A 15,721-nucleotide genomic window follows, 5' to 3' on the forward strand; every position below is an offset into this window, starting at 1 on the left:
AAATGTATAATGCAAATCTTATTATATGTGCATCAGGCTGAAGTAAGTCAAATGGACACTTTATTACATAACATATGATTAAAACAATGAAAACCAGTCAAAGTGCTCAGTTGCTGCTTACTGACATTTGTAAGTATGTGTGGAACATCCAGCCGCTACTCACAAATGCGCTTGTTAAAATATGTCCTGGTCTCCTTCTATGGGTACCCCCAGTCTCACTATGAGGCAACTTTCCTGAAGTGCGGTCTTTCTGAAGTGCAGTCTCTTGGAGACAATCAGTGCCAAACGTATCACAAGCTTCACCTACTATGTGATTTTGACGCATTTCGCCAGTATCTTTCGGCTTCCTCAAGATGAAGCGAACACAAACCCTGTATTTGGCCATGATTAATGCAGGGAAAATGCTGTGCATTTACCTAGGGAACTTTGATAAGTTTTCATACTGTTCTAATATAGTCTGACTACTTACAATGGGGCGGTGGCGCTAGGGCACTCTTGGCACCATAACCACTACAGCGGGCTGTTTGTTTAGAAATCAGTCTGTGTAAATAAGATACATTGTTCTTGTTATAGAAGAACAAAACACAACACAGGAGCTGTAAAGAAAGACACGCACACAATAGTTAGTCTTTCTCTCCACAGAATCTTTACACCTTTGAGACACTCCAGAGGTGTCTTAGTGCTTATCCCTAAATTGTACTCAAAGAAACAAAATGCACAATAAAGCCTACATTCTAAATAAAGCCTTATGTCATTGTTACCAAGTTCAGTAGATTCCACCTTAAAAACATAGCCTGCATCCACCCCTTTCTTATGCAAGATTCTACTAAGGAGCTTGTCCACGCTCTAGTAATTTCTCGCATGGATTATTTTAACTCCCTCCTAATAGGTCTTCCCACAAGTTGTATTGCCCTGCTACAGTCTGTAATGAATGCTGCAGCTAGACTGATTTTCCTCTACTGTTGCTCCTCTCACACCTCTCCCCTCTGTCAGTCCTTACTTTGGCCTTCTGTATCCTATAGGAGTCAAATCAAGGTACTAATCCACTCCTATAAAGCACTGACCAATTCTAGCCCCTCCTGTATCTCTTAACTGATCCGCAGGTATGCCCCTTCTTTGTCTCTCCGCTCTGCCCATGACCTTCTCCTGTCTGCTGCTCGCACCCATACAGCCAACTCACGCTTGTAGGACTTCTCGCGGGTGGCTCCTTTCCTTTAGAATAGCCAGCCTACTAACATCAAGCTTTCCCCTAGTCTTCAATCATTTAAAGAGTGCCTCAAAACCCATCTCTTTAGGAAAGCTTATGTCCTCCCAGAGTTAACTCTACATCACATACCTGTCTCTTGCTCTCTCCTAAAGGGCAGCACTCTACTCTCTCCTCCAGCTCTGCTTCACTCCCACCTTGTTTGATTGCAATTTCCTGTCCTGTTGTGTTTTACGCCCCACCTCCTATAGACTGTAAGCTTGTTTGAGCAGAGCCATCTTCCATCTATCGTTCCTGTAAGTTTTTGTAATTGTCCCCCTTTAATAATATTGTAAAAGCACTACGGAAAATGCTGGCACTATATAAATACCAGCAATAATAATAATAATAATTTACAGTGTTTACTTTTTCTTTACCTTGCTACCATCATTCAAGACTATTACCTAGGTTTAGGAGAAGCCTTATAAGGCTTGTACATATTATAATTATTTTAAATCGGTATGGATATTTTTGAGATCCCTTTTGCTACATTTGTATGATTACATATACTAATCTGACACTACAAATAGACAATGTTAACCCCTTAAGGACACATGATGTAAATATTCCGTCACGATTCCCTTTTATTCCACAAATTGTGTCCTTAAGGGGTTAATATCTCCAGGCAGCATCCTTTCACGTTTTGTGAACAGTGTGCATTGTTCTTGTTAAAAATTACATTTTAGCTGAACAAATTGTTAAGTCAGCTACACTTTGTCCAAACAGCCCTGTCCCTGGACAAATTTCCAAGTTATACATTATACACAATATATCTCCTTTGTTTGCTAAAGGGTTAATGTTTGCAAAAGTTACAGATTTGACTGTTGAAGAGTTATTTCTTATTGAGTTCCTAAATTTGGCAGCTAGTGGGTTGATTTTAAGAAGTTTCCATGTTTAGATGTGGCTGTAAATATTACGGCAGCTGCCTGATCTTGCTATTGAGAGAGTCATTAACCCCTCGTTTCCTGATCCTTCCCTCCAGTCTCAGCCAGGCCTTGTAGGACCTACTCCCTATTGGTAATGACTGGGTGGGTGGGCATCTCTGCAAGGAGGGAGGAGTGTCAGTAAAGGATGTTTAGGGTGAGGAGACTCTTTGCTCAGCTTCATTCTACAGGAAGACAGGCAGCTGGATACTGTATCTCACCTGTTAACATGAGTGCAGGTAAGAGGTAACCCTGGTGTCATTGAAGCAGTGAGGGCAGTTAATGCTTGTGTGGCTGAGGCTGTAAATAAAGTGAATAATGGTTTGAATATGACTTAATGCATTAATGACTTAATGCATTGATTGCAGTTAGTGGTGTGACTGGGACAATAAGTGCTACTGGTGGGGTTATTGGGGGGAAAGCTATCACCATGGGGGTATCACCATGGGGGTACTGGGGCAGGCTCTGGTGTTACTGTGATAGTGAGTGGTGGTAGTGGTGTGTCTGGGGCAGTCACAGCAGGAAAAAAAAGTCACCAAGTGCATGCTCTAGTCTAGTGACAGTGAGTGCAGGTGATAGTGTGACTGAGGGGGAGGGTGGGCAGTGAGAGCAGCTGGTGGTGTGACTCGAGCACTGAGTGCAGATAGTGGTGTGACGGGGGAGAGGGTTCACCAGGGCAGCCAGTGGTGTATCCTGGTTTTGTGCTGCCCTAGACATGACAAAACTCCGTAATACAAAAGTAGTAATGTAAGAGAAGTATTGTGTGCAGGTTGAAGATGTTACCAAAACATTGATTGCAGTTAATTCTGGTGGCATTGAGATGTTCCTAGAAATTTCTGACACCTGGGACTGTTTTGTGCAAAACTGTGAAGGATCATATTTCTACAAGTTGTATTTTCAGCTAAGTGCTGCAGAGAAACAATTGTCAGAATGATTCAGCAAACTTAAGTTCCCAAGGACACCAGTCACACCAAAGATGAGATTCTCTGCCTTACAACCATCAGGCCCCGAGGAGCAATTACTAGACTTAGATCTTCTTCCACCAAGCATCATAAACCACTCCCATTGTTAATAATGATTCACTAATGATTTACTTAGTAACTATTAATGATTCTGGAATTGATTCTTTGACGATGGTTTGCAACTTATTAACACATTTATTAAGTGAATAGATCCATAATGATATAGTTCCCTACTTGTGTTACTGTATGATGTGGATCTTTTACATACTACATATGTTCAGTTTATCTCAATTGCCTTGTATTATATCAGTTACCTCAGATTTGTGGGAGATTATGATAATTAATTCAGGCCCTTCACAAACCATCAATGAGATGTTCAACTGTTTGTATCTCTTTTAAACTAGACACCATCACATCTGATGAACTGAAAAAGCTAAACGCCCAAGGAACAGCGCAGATATTTGATGTAAGAACACCAGAGGAGGTCCAAAATGGGAAAATCTCAAATGCCATAAATATTCCCAGTAAGTATTAGTTTAACATTTTAATTTCCAATTCATGGGCTGCATATCACACTTGTTAACATGTAACAATGCATGATATAAATAGAAGTGACAGGGTCTTGGACTAACTCTCAGGTTGGGACTGCTTAATGTGACGGGTTTGTTTAGGTCCTGACCTGCCCAGTATTTAGCTTGACAAAGCAGCACCAGGTACATGTCTGTTGTGTGGACATAAAATTGGGAAAAATAATGTTACATTTCCCCAGGGGCTTTGAACAAAAATTTGCAAAAAGCAGAACATAAACCCCCTGCTATAGTGGTTATGGTGCCGGGAATGTCCTGGAGCCCCATTAGCCACATTGTAAGTAGTCAAATAGTTTTAGAACAATTTGACTTCTTACCTAGGGTCTACTTAGTGATGCTCCCTGCCTCTACCAACGCCTTCAGAGAGCTGGAAGCTTTCTCTCTAAGCTAAGCCCTGCAGATCCACAATCCGATGGCTCTCTGAGACAATGAGATATTGCAGAGAGCTAATGGAAGCTCTCTGTCATTAGCAGTGTTAGTGAAAGCGGCATCAAGCGGAACCCAGGTAAGACATCAAATCATTATAAAACATATTGACTACTTACAATTATGGGCAACAAAACTGCTACAGTGAGGTGTAGGTATCACAGCGCTTGTAGTGGTTCTTTAAGGGAATTGTGTATATAGCTTAGTCACATTTAATTAGTGTTTTTTCAGGAACCTCTACAAGTCTTTTCTTTGGCAGTCGATTCTAGTAAATCTGTAAATATTTGTGTCCTACTGAGAAGAAGCTAAAACCTACTTAATTTACTGGGTCGCTTACACAAATGAATTTACATTTGTGAAGGGAGTGATAAGTGTAAATGAAAATGAAAATTATGTTTTACATGTTTCAGTCACTGAGTTTGAAGATGCTTTTAAGATGGACCCTGAGACATTTGCCAAGATCTTCAAGGTTGACAAACCCAAGCTGGATGATAACATTGTTGTTCATTGTCAGTTAGGAAGGCGTGGAGCTCGGGCCGCAGACATTGCTTCTTCTTTGGGATACAAACAGTATGTTTCTTGCTAATCTTTTCTGATTAAGCATCTTTTATTGTGTCAATTTACAATGAGACTTAAACCAACTGTAGCAGAGCAGCATTGTAGTCTTTTAACATTGTTTGTAATGCAGAAGTATGCCTCAGTGCAATGTTTACTGAATGAGATGCTCCAATTAGGGGCATCACATTCTGGTCTGTGGGCACTAATCTTATCCTGTCAACTCCCGACCTGTTTTCATTCATCCACAGCTACAACCATCACACAGGATGATTGGAACTTCTCTTTAGATTATAGCAGCCATACCTTGGTTGACAGTCCTTGTAGCCTCTCTTATAGCAACAGCAATTTATCTACTCTCTGCTGCTATACGCCTCTCTCAGAAATAAGAGTTGACCCACAGAACTGCATCGACCATGTACTGCTCTGTAATGCAAAGTGATCATGGTGCTTAAACTGATACTTTTTAATGCATCTAACTAATGCCTATGTTGAATATTGTGCAAAACGCAGTCAACAATTACCTGGTTTCATACAATATTTTTAACACATTTTGACTGTATTTAATGCCCAACAAAATTCTAGCAGCAGAACCCAATAAAAGGGTTGAATGCTTGATGAAAAATACTCCGTAAAATTTCCTTTGGAAACCCTGTTTATCCCCACATTCTTATTTAAATGTTATCCCCACTGGTGAAGGGCACATCACATGAACATTGCTAATTCTGTGTTGCCTCACTCATGGCATATGATGGGTGGGGTCATGGGGAGGGAGAGATAGATATAGACATAGATATTTTTTATTTTATTTATTTATTTTATTTTTTAAATACGATTTGCCCACTGGTTATTAGTGCTGCAGAGAGGACAAAATATGCATCAGCAACTTTTAGCTGTTGAAACCAATTGGTCCATTTAAATGGATTGGAATCGCCAAAGACTATATTTTCACTGTAAAATACAAGTTTCGGATTCAGTATGCCAACCAATAATTAGCTGCTCTAGTTAAATTGATCCTAACCATTGAATGGCTTATCGGGATCAGACAAACAGCAGATGCGACAGGACTGTTAGACATAGAGCATGCATAGGGTGTAAATAAATGTGTACTATTTAAACACAGGGGCTGATTGGTCTTATTATTCCCCTTAGTGTTCAAAACCTCGTTGGTGGATACAAGGAATGGTCTGAGAAAGAAGGAAAATTATCTACGGATGTTTGCCATTTCGAACATGGTCTTCCCAATTCGAACTGATCTCTTATCCTTGAAGGATTATTGATGATCTGTTTCCTGGTATAACCTCTGGATTCAGAACCCATATGCTGCTCCTTTTTTAACCTGTATGCTGCTCGTCTCATGTTTCTTTTAACCAAAGGCAATGTTTCTTTCACGGTTTATATTCTTATGTTTTATTTTAATCTATGTGATAAACATTAAAATAAACCATGAGGAACCTTGTAAAAAAAATATTTCATAAACATTAAATAATATAAAAAACACATTTGGATCAAATACAAGAATTCACGTTTTGTGACTTTTATTATAAGAAATTGAAGGTCGTCTGTGTCCTGATCTCCCTACACCGACAAAAGACATTTAGCAGAGTCTACAGAAATACAGTACATTATAAATTGATGGTCTGGGTGCAAACTACCATCACCCTTAACCCTGCAAGTGAAATTATTGGTGTTTTTATAATCTGCAATAATTCCCTTGCAGGGTTAAGTCATCCTCTACTGGCTGTCTACCAGAGAGCCACAAGAGGGACTTACGGCTTCTTAGACTACTTTTGGTCGTCTTAACGATGCTGGACGTCTTCACACTATGCATGAGGACCTCCAGCATCGCCGGAATCCTCATTGGAAAGCATTGAATGCGGTCCTATGGGGAGGTCTAATGCGTGTGTGCGGCCATGGCCCCGCATGTGCATTAGGTCTCCCCGGCGGGCGTCGGCGGGGAGGAGCATGGGCGGAGCCTGATCCAGCGTCGAGGGACATTGGCGCTGGATTCAGGTAAGTGTCTAAAGGTATTTTAACCCCTTCAGCGACGAGGAATGAGGGGGGGGGGGGGTGGGAGGGAGGAAGGGGGGACTCCAGTATTCTCTAATGCCAGGAAAACGGGTTTGCCTTTTGGCAAAGTGATTTAAAGGACCACTCTAGTGCCAGGAAAGCATACTCGTTTTCCTGGCACTAGAGTGCCCTGAGGGTGCCCCCACCCTCAGGGACCCCCTCCCGCCCGGCTCTTCAAAGGGGAAAAGGGTTAAAACTTACCTTTTTCCAGCGCTGGGCGGGGAGCTCTCCTCCTCCTCTCCGCCTCCGTTCCTCCCCGTCGGCTGAATGCGCACGCGCGGCAAGAGCTGCGCGCGCATTCAGCCGGTCACATAGGAAAGCATTCATAATGCTTTCCTATGGACGCTTGCGTGCTCTCACTGTGATTTTCACAGTGAGAATCACGCAAGCGCCTCTAGCGGCTGTCAGTGAGACAGCCACTAGAGGAAATAGGGGAAGGCTTAACTACCGGTAATTGATCAACATAGCAGTTTCTCTGAAACTGCTATGTTTATAAAAAAATTAGTTAACCCTAGCTGGACCTGGCACCCAGACCACTTCATTAAGCTGAAGTGGTCTGGGTGCCTAGAGTGGTCCTTTAACTTCTAAATGGCACAAAATCGAACTGTGAGACTAGGTATATACTGCTTTATTAACACCTTAAGGATGGAGACAATTGTACAAGTTCTGACAAAAACAAAACCTTTAAATTAAACTATATGTTTGTTTAGCCATAATTTACCTCTTTCATAATAAAATACACCCACACTTCTTATATATAATTTTGTACAGGGGAAATTGCTTACATTTCACATCAAATATTTATATATGAAACAAAATTTAATATGAATATGTAAAAAAAAAAAAAGTGTGTTAGAAATTAGGTAAGTTATTTCCCAACTTCTGCATGACATTTTACCTATGAATGTCATAATACTTTTATGGCCATAAAACACACATTTGTTTACTGTACAACAATGTCATCATGATCACATCTTGGATTGGCTGCGGGGGGACTATCTTGGTTGTCGGGTAGTCTTCAAAGGGAAACATACGAATGAACGAGGCTCTGCTGCAGGCATCAAGCAGTTTTGTCACATTGCTCCCCCCAGCACCATAGTGCGGCATATCCGCCTAGACCCTGATGGGTTGGCTTGGAGATGTCCGGGGAAAGCGATCAGGGCTCCAGCTCCATTGCCGTTATGCCTACCGGGCCTGTACTGCATGGTAAAGTCGTAGGGCTGCAGAGCCAAGCTCCAGCACAGCAAACAGGGGTTATCCAGCAACCCGGTTCAGCCAGATGAGGGGGTTGTGATTGGTCATCAAGGTGAAGGTACGACCATAGAGATAGGGATGTAGCTTCTTTAAAGCCCATACAAGAGCCAGGCTTTTCTTTTCTATGCTGGCATAGCTGATCTCCCTGGTTATTAGTTTGCGGCTGAGGTATGCCACCGTGTGCTCCATTCCGTCGTCCCCCACTTGACTCAGCACTGCTCCAAGCCCAAACATGGAGGCATCTGCGTGGACAAGACACATTTTAGTAAGATCTGGGGCGGTCAAAACAGGGGCCTCGCTCAGTGCAGCTTTGAGTCTCTGGAAAGCGGCCTCACACTCCGGGGACCACACTACTTGTTTGGCGAGTTCTAGATGCTGCTTGCCCGAACCTACCCTACGGCCGAGATACTGTACCTCGGACATCCCGACATGGCACTTGTTCTGCCTCAAAGTGAGTCCAGCAGTCTGAATTCTCCTCAGTACCATAGATAAATGTTTCAGGTGGTCCTCCCATGTCCGGCTGTAGATGGCTATGTCATCTAAATACGCACACGCAAAGTCCTGAAATCCCTCTAGGAGCCTGTCGGCCATCCTCTGAAAGGTAGCCAGGGCGTTCTTCATCCCAAAGTGCATAACCTTAAACTGGTATAGCCCAAACAGGGTGACGAAGGCCGACTTAGGAATGGCCGCCGACTCCAAGAGGATTTGCCAATAACCTTTACTCAAATCTATGGTAGCTAGGTACTTCCCTCCAGCCATGCAATACAGCAACTCGTTTACCCAGGGTATAGGGTAGGCATCTGTAATGGTCCTGTCATTATATTTCCGGTAATCTATACGGAAGCGAGTCGTACCGTCTAGCTTGGGTACCAGCACCACTGGAGAAGCCGAGGGCTCTATGACCCCTGGCTCTAGCATCTCCTGAATCTCATTCCTCATGTTCGCCCTGACTGCTTCAGGGATTCGGTAGGGCTGTTGCCGTAGGGGGGTTTCACCCTGGGTTTCAACTTGGTGGACCGCAGCGGAGGTGTACCTGGGTAGCGTGGAGAACATGTCCCAGTATCCCTGAAGCGATTGGGTGGCCTCTGCCCTTTCTACCGGGCTTAGGTTTTCCCCTAGCTGGACCTGTCCCACCATACCGAAGGACGATGCGAGCAAGTCAGGTAGGGGAAGGTCCTCACGTCGGACGATGGGGCACACACTGCAGCCACGTCCTCCACCCTCTCAGTTGGGCTTGATCTAAACATTTCCCTACAATGTAGGTAGTGTTGCTTATGTGCTCCACTACCTGTAAAGGTCCCTGCCAGGCGGCCTGAAGCTTATCTTTCTTAGGGCAACGACCATATCTCGCGAGAGTGAACTCTAGCCCGCAGGCTGGAGTTCACTCACCCACTAGGACCACCAGGGATCATGTGAGAGTGCCAGTGCCGGTCCCCCCCCCTCTCTCCTTGGTACCACCATGCTGGTCCCCCCCTCCCAGGCTAAAGGTAAGAAGGGAGGGGGGGATTTAATGCCTGCTTAATTTTATTTTTATTTTTTACCCCCCCAAACACACAATCCCTTCTAATATTAACACACAGCACTCAAACACCCATCACACACAGCACTCTCACACCCATCACACACAGCAACCTCACACCCATCACACACAGCACCCTCACACACAGCAACCTCACACACAGCAACCTCACACACATCACTCTCAAACACATCACTCTCACACATAGTATACCAAAATGTAAATCGGAACCAGCGCTTATTAGTTTAAATATCAGTATACCACCTTGTAAATTGTTCTTATTAGCTGCTAAACATTCAAGTGATTCCTTACAATATCACCAATACAAGATACAAAACAAGAAAATAATGTAGTGCTTCAATAAAAATTAATCATCTTTTTGTTTTGTTTGGAAGAAACTGGTATGTCAAACATATACTTAAACATAGTATAGATCATACGTAACACGGTAACACGTCTTCGTTCTGATATATATACACTCACAAACGAAGAGCTATGGACCCAGCTCTGGTTTGAATTGTTTCTGGGTCCGTATAGGCCACCCACCCCTATTACTGATATGGATCTTGTTCAATAAGAAAAATAGAGGCACAAACGATTGCGCAGTATTGTTGGCTATAATTCTAATGTGAAATAAAGAATCCCATCAGGGTACTTACAAGTGTAGAGTCATAAAATAATGACTCAATTCTTAAGCATTGTGCAGATTTAGGACTGCACTCCCTGCTGTGGATGATTAAGTACTGGGAACCAGGATCGGTGAAGAAAAGTAAAACATTTTATTAACACAATTTAAAATAATAAATAAAAGAAGCATCAATATGCTAAATCCGGGATGCGTTTCGCCACTAATGGCGTGGCTTCCTCAACCGGGTAAATCAGTTCTGTGTCCTTGAGTTCCCAATACGTGTTTAAATACCATAGAAACGGCGGGCAGAGAGCCGGTGCATGTGTGCCGTCACAGGTACGACATGTGCGGTCCACGCCTCCCTCTCATGCCACTATCCAGGGAGAGCCGAGAGTGTTGTGTGTTCATGATCCTTTCGGCTCCATTCCTTTCATGTGCGGTTTTGCAGCAATTTGATACAGTTAAAATACGAATCCACACATATTCTTTAAAATCAGTTATCTGGCGATTTAGTCCTATCTCTTGTGAGAGTATCTTCAAAGATTCCATTTTCAAAAGTCCATATTGATCCACACACATATAAAAAATAGAAAACGGAGAACAGAATTAGTAAATAGTGAATGCAGAGTGTTCGTGTAGTGTGCGCATAGTGAATGCAGAGTGTGTATAGTGAAGGTAGAGTGTGTGTTTGTGTAGTGGATGTACTGTGTGTATAGTGAAGGATGTTTGTGTGTATTAGATGCAGTGTGTATAGTGCATGCAGAGTATGTTTTTGTGTAGAGGATGCAGTGTTTGTGTGTATTAGATGTGGTGTGAATAGTGAATGCAGAGTGTGTCTGTAGTGGATGAAGTGTGTATTTTTTTTTTTAATTCTTTATTTTTATTGTGCTTTGAGTAAATAACATACAAGCTCGTGGTGCCCCAATAGCATTCCCCGAGCGTAATTTACAGGCATAACAGTTGGAGCATTGAGCTTATCGGCACATTTTAAAATGTTAAAGTAATGTTGCTTAGATCAGAATGTTAGTAAATATGAGTTACATTAGCATGGGTTACGATTACAAGAAGTTAATTAACATGTCTGACTTAGGTTAATAGCATGCTGCATAGTACATCATCCTAACCAGCTAATAAGTTGCTTGGGTGAACATACATTTTTATACAGTAAGTATCTTAGCTAGGGCTATTAGTCAGACTAAGTATAGTAAGATGCAGTAACATAAAGTAGCGTAGAATAGAGTACAATAGAGTAGAGTACCACCAGGCAGATCACGGCACATTGGGTCATCCAATGCGAGTGTCAGGGTGTTACCTGAGGTGTTACCTGAGACCGCTGTGTATTGCAGGTTTGGCTGTGACATTATTAGCATATATGTCCCTCCATGTAGCGGTGAATGCCGCCAGAGTGTCCCTTGGTGAGGCTGCCTGCGGTGAGTTCTGCGGTTTGTGCCTTTCATGTCTTCCGTTCGCTTACTTTGTGGAAGTTTATTAGTAGGCATCCTCTTCTTAGGCATGGGGATACACCCCGCAGGTCTCTCCAAGTCCACTGGGTCCTGATGACATACTGCAGGGCACAGTGTCCGGAGGTCGATGTGGTCGTGTGACCCAGTCGTGGGGTGATTGCAGGTCTTGTGCCGAACAGATCACCTTGTCCAGGTGCGGGTAGTGGTGCGACCTAGCTGTTACAAGGGGACAGCTTTTCAGGGCCTGCCTCAGGTGACGGTCTGCGGTCTTGGTAGTAGGAGGCTGGGGTAAGGCGCTCCTAGTTGGCGCGGTCTGCACAGCTTTTCTCCAGTGGCCTGTGGGGCAGTTACCGCACTTTCGGCCATTTTCGGAAGCTCGACAGCCGGGTAGCGAGTCGGGAAAGCCATGGTGCAGCCTGTGGACGAGCCCTGTAGTCTGCGGTAGGTGCTGATTGAGGGAGACTGCTTGCTTGCTTGCTGCAGAATTTTGGCGGGAACGGCTGACAGGAAATGCAGGTAACTATGGTGACAGTCAAAACAGCTTGAACGGCAAAGGTAAGTAGGGTGGTAGGGTTTATATAGGGTCATAACTCCTCCCACAAATTCAGGCCAATTGGTCTTCTAACATATATATATATATATATATATATATATATATATATATATATAAAATATATAATATATATATTAAAAACATATTAGTCCAGTGATGCAGATGTTTTTTACATCTACATCACTGGACTAATACGGCTACAATCTCTACATACATACATATACATACACACACATATATGTATATATATATATAGTTCAGTTCAGTTAAAGGGATACTCCAGGCACCCAGACCACTTCTGCCCATTGGAATTGTCTGGGTGCCAATTCCCATCACCCTTAACCCTGCAAGTGTAATTATTGCATTTTTTAGAAACTGCAATAATTACCTGGCAGTGTTAAGTCCTCCTCTAGTGGCTATTAGACAGCCAATAGAGGGACTTCCACGTTCTCTAAACCCGAAAAGTGTTTTAAACAACATTGGACGTCCTCACGCTATGCATGAGGACCTCCAGCATCGCCGGAATCCCCATATGAAAGCATTTAATAATGCTTTCCTATGGGGAGGTCTAATGTGCTGATGTCGTCGCGGGAGTAGCGTGGACGGAGCCTTACCCAGCGCCGAGGGACATCAGTGCTGGATTCAGGTAAGTCACTTAAGGGGTTTTAACCCCTTCAGCAACATGGGAGGGGGGGTGGGAGGGAGGGGGGCACTGCTGAATTCTGCAGTGCCAGGAAAATGATATGTTTTCCTGGCACTGGAGAGTCCATTTAACCCGTTAACGCCGTTACGGTGTTCCATGCCGTCCCCATCATAATGGGCTTTAAAGCCGTTGCGGCGGCATGGAACGCCGTAACGGCTTTGAGCCCCAGGAGGTAAGTTATACTTACCTCCGCCGCGATCCTCTTCTGGTGGGCTGCCTGACAGCCCAGGCAGCCCTCCCACGGCAAATGAGGCCCCCGGGGGCCATGTGATCGCCTCAAAGAGCGATCACATGGCCCCCTATAGCTGGCTATGGATCTGCCAGCAAGGGGGCTGTCTAAAATATCAGACAGTCCCCCTGCTGGTGGGAAAGTATAAAAAAGTTAATTAAACATGTTAAAAAATAAATATAAAATATTTTTATATATATATAATATGTATATATATTATATATATAATATATATATGTAACATCATACAAAGTGTATTTTAATACTAATATAAGTATATATATTAGCATTAAAATACACTTAGAATGACGTTACATATATATAATATGTATATATATTATATATATAATAGATCTACATATCTATATTATATATATATATATACGTATAATTAAAATAATAAATGAATAAAATAATAAAATAAATAAATAAAATATTGAAACAAAATTTAATATAAATTATATATTCATATGTAATTTCATTCTAACTGTATTTTGTTATTAATATATATATATATATTGGTAATAAAATACACTTAGAATGACATTCTATATATATCTATATATAAAATACAAATAACCGCAAATATATATATATATATAGATAAATACATATAATTACATAAAAGATTACATTAGTATACACGTAGAATTTAAATACATATATATGTATATATATTAAAATTCTACATGTATATTTAAGTAATCTTTTAATATAATTATGTGATTTGATTAATTCAAATTTGATTGACATGCCTGACAACACAGGGAGAAAGTGCAGAGAATTTAATTCGCAAGCAATATATTTGACCCTGTAACTCTCCACGACACCATAAAACCTGTACATAGGGGGTACTGTTTTACTCGGGAGACTTCGCTGAACTCAAATATTAGTGTTTTAAACTGGTAAATTGTATTACAACGATGATATTTTAAGTAAAAGTTAAGTTTTTTGCATTTTTTACAAACGAACGGCACTTTTATGGACTATATTATTGTTGTAATACGTTTTACAGTTTTTAAACACTAATATTTGTGTTTAGTGAAGTCTCCCGAGAATAACAGTACCCCCCATGTACAGGTTTTATGGTGTTTTGGAAAGTTAGAGAGTCACATATAAGGCTTGCATTTAATTTTTTTCACATTGAAATTTGCCAGATTGGTTATGTTGCCTTTGAGAGCGTAGGGTAGCCCAGGAATGAGAATTACCCCCATGATGGCATACCATTTGCAAAAGTAGACAACCCGAGGTATTGCAAGTGGGGTATGTCCAGTCTTTCTTAGTAGCCACTTAGTCACAAACACTGGCCAAATATTTGTTTTTTTGCTTTTTTCACACAAAAACAATTATGAACGCTAAATTTGGCCAGTGTTTGTGACTAAGTGGCTACTAAAAAAGACTAAACATACCCCACATTCAATACCTTGGCTTGTCTACTTTTTCAAATGGTATGCCATTATGGGGGTAATTCTCATTCCTGGGCTACCACACCGTCTCAAAGGTAACATTACTAATCTGACAAATTTCAATTTGAAAATGGAACGTTCTATATTTGACCCTGTAACTTTCCAAAACACCATAAAACCTGTTAATGGGGGGTACTGTTGTACTCGTGAGACATCGCTGATTACAAATATGTGCATTTTGTTGCAGTAAAACCTAACAGTATTATGACATTTACAGCTAAAATGTGAGGCGGAACTACACATTTAAAAAAAAAATTACAAATTCTCACAGTTTTTTTTATTTTATTCATAATAAATTATGTTCCATATATGAAAAGTTAATGGTAAATTAAAGCCCTGTTTCTCCTGAACAAAATGATATATAATAAGTGTGGGTGCATATAATTTGAAAGAGGGGAACTGCGGGTGAACAGACATATAGCGCACATTCTAGTTTTTGTTTACGTTTTGTTTTGATCAGAACGTGCACTATTGACTCCGTCCTGAAGGGGTTACAACAAATATATGCAAAGTAAAAAGGGCTCCAATACACACTTTACTCAGAAGTGTCAGTGCCTCTTCAAAGTCCAAGTTTATATAGGTGGTAGATCCTTAATTATTGTAATCTGGTGTGCTGGTTGATTTCCTGGTTGATTTTAAGTGATGTGGTGTTTATGTGGCTAAGGTAAAGGGAAAAATGGGATTTCGGTAAAGTGCATTAAAGGGGATGGGTAATGGTTGATGAGTGCCAGAACTTACAAACCCTCAACTCCTCCGAAGATACGTCCGGTTCCCAACATCATCGCAAACGGAATTCCACCCCTACACTCGACGTCAAGCTCAGACACATTATAGAGAAGCCAGGGCATCTTTAAGTCACTCGGTTATTTTGTAGCCTTGTGATACAAAGTTGCAATCTAAGCTCCCTCGGTGCTGACTTTTTTGTGAATCAAACTCCTGCTTGAAATATCGACTCTGCTGACTTCTCCAAACCTCTGATTACCGGACTGAGCCCTGACAAATCACTTGATTGCTGATTATATGTTGTTTGTCTATTCTCATACTACAGCCAGGCTTCCTCCAACTCTGGCCCTCCAGATGTTGATGAACTACAACTCCCATTATTTTATGAATGAAATAGGCTGAGAATCATGGGAGTTG

General features: G+C 41.7%; 1 protein-coding gene across 1 annotated transcript; it reads left to right on the plus strand.

Moving 5' to 3' along the window:
* The first annotated feature begins 2,303 nt into the window (after positions 1-2,303).
* Positions 2,304-6,195, plus strand: LOC134582490 (thiosulfate:glutathione sulfurtransferase-like). The gene is made up of 4 exons (XM_063439127.1): positions 2,304-2,405; positions 3,533-3,652; positions 4,552-4,711; positions 5,849-6,195. Exons 1-4 carry the CDS (start codon positions 2,315-2,317, stop codon positions 5,949-5,951), a joined length of 474 nt encoding a protein of 157 aa, XP_063295197.1. The 5' UTR covers positions 2,304-2,314; the 3' UTR covers positions 5,952-6,195.
* The last annotated feature ends 9,526 nt before the right edge of the window (positions 6,196-15,721 follow it).

The sequence above is a fragment of the Pelobates fuscus genome, chromosome 13 (assembly GCF_036172605.1).
Source record: "Pelobates fuscus isolate aPelFus1 chromosome 13, aPelFus1.pri, whole genome shotgun sequence".
Taxonomy (NCBI): domain Eukaryota; kingdom Metazoa; phylum Chordata; class Amphibia; order Anura; family Pelobatidae; genus Pelobates; species Pelobates fuscus.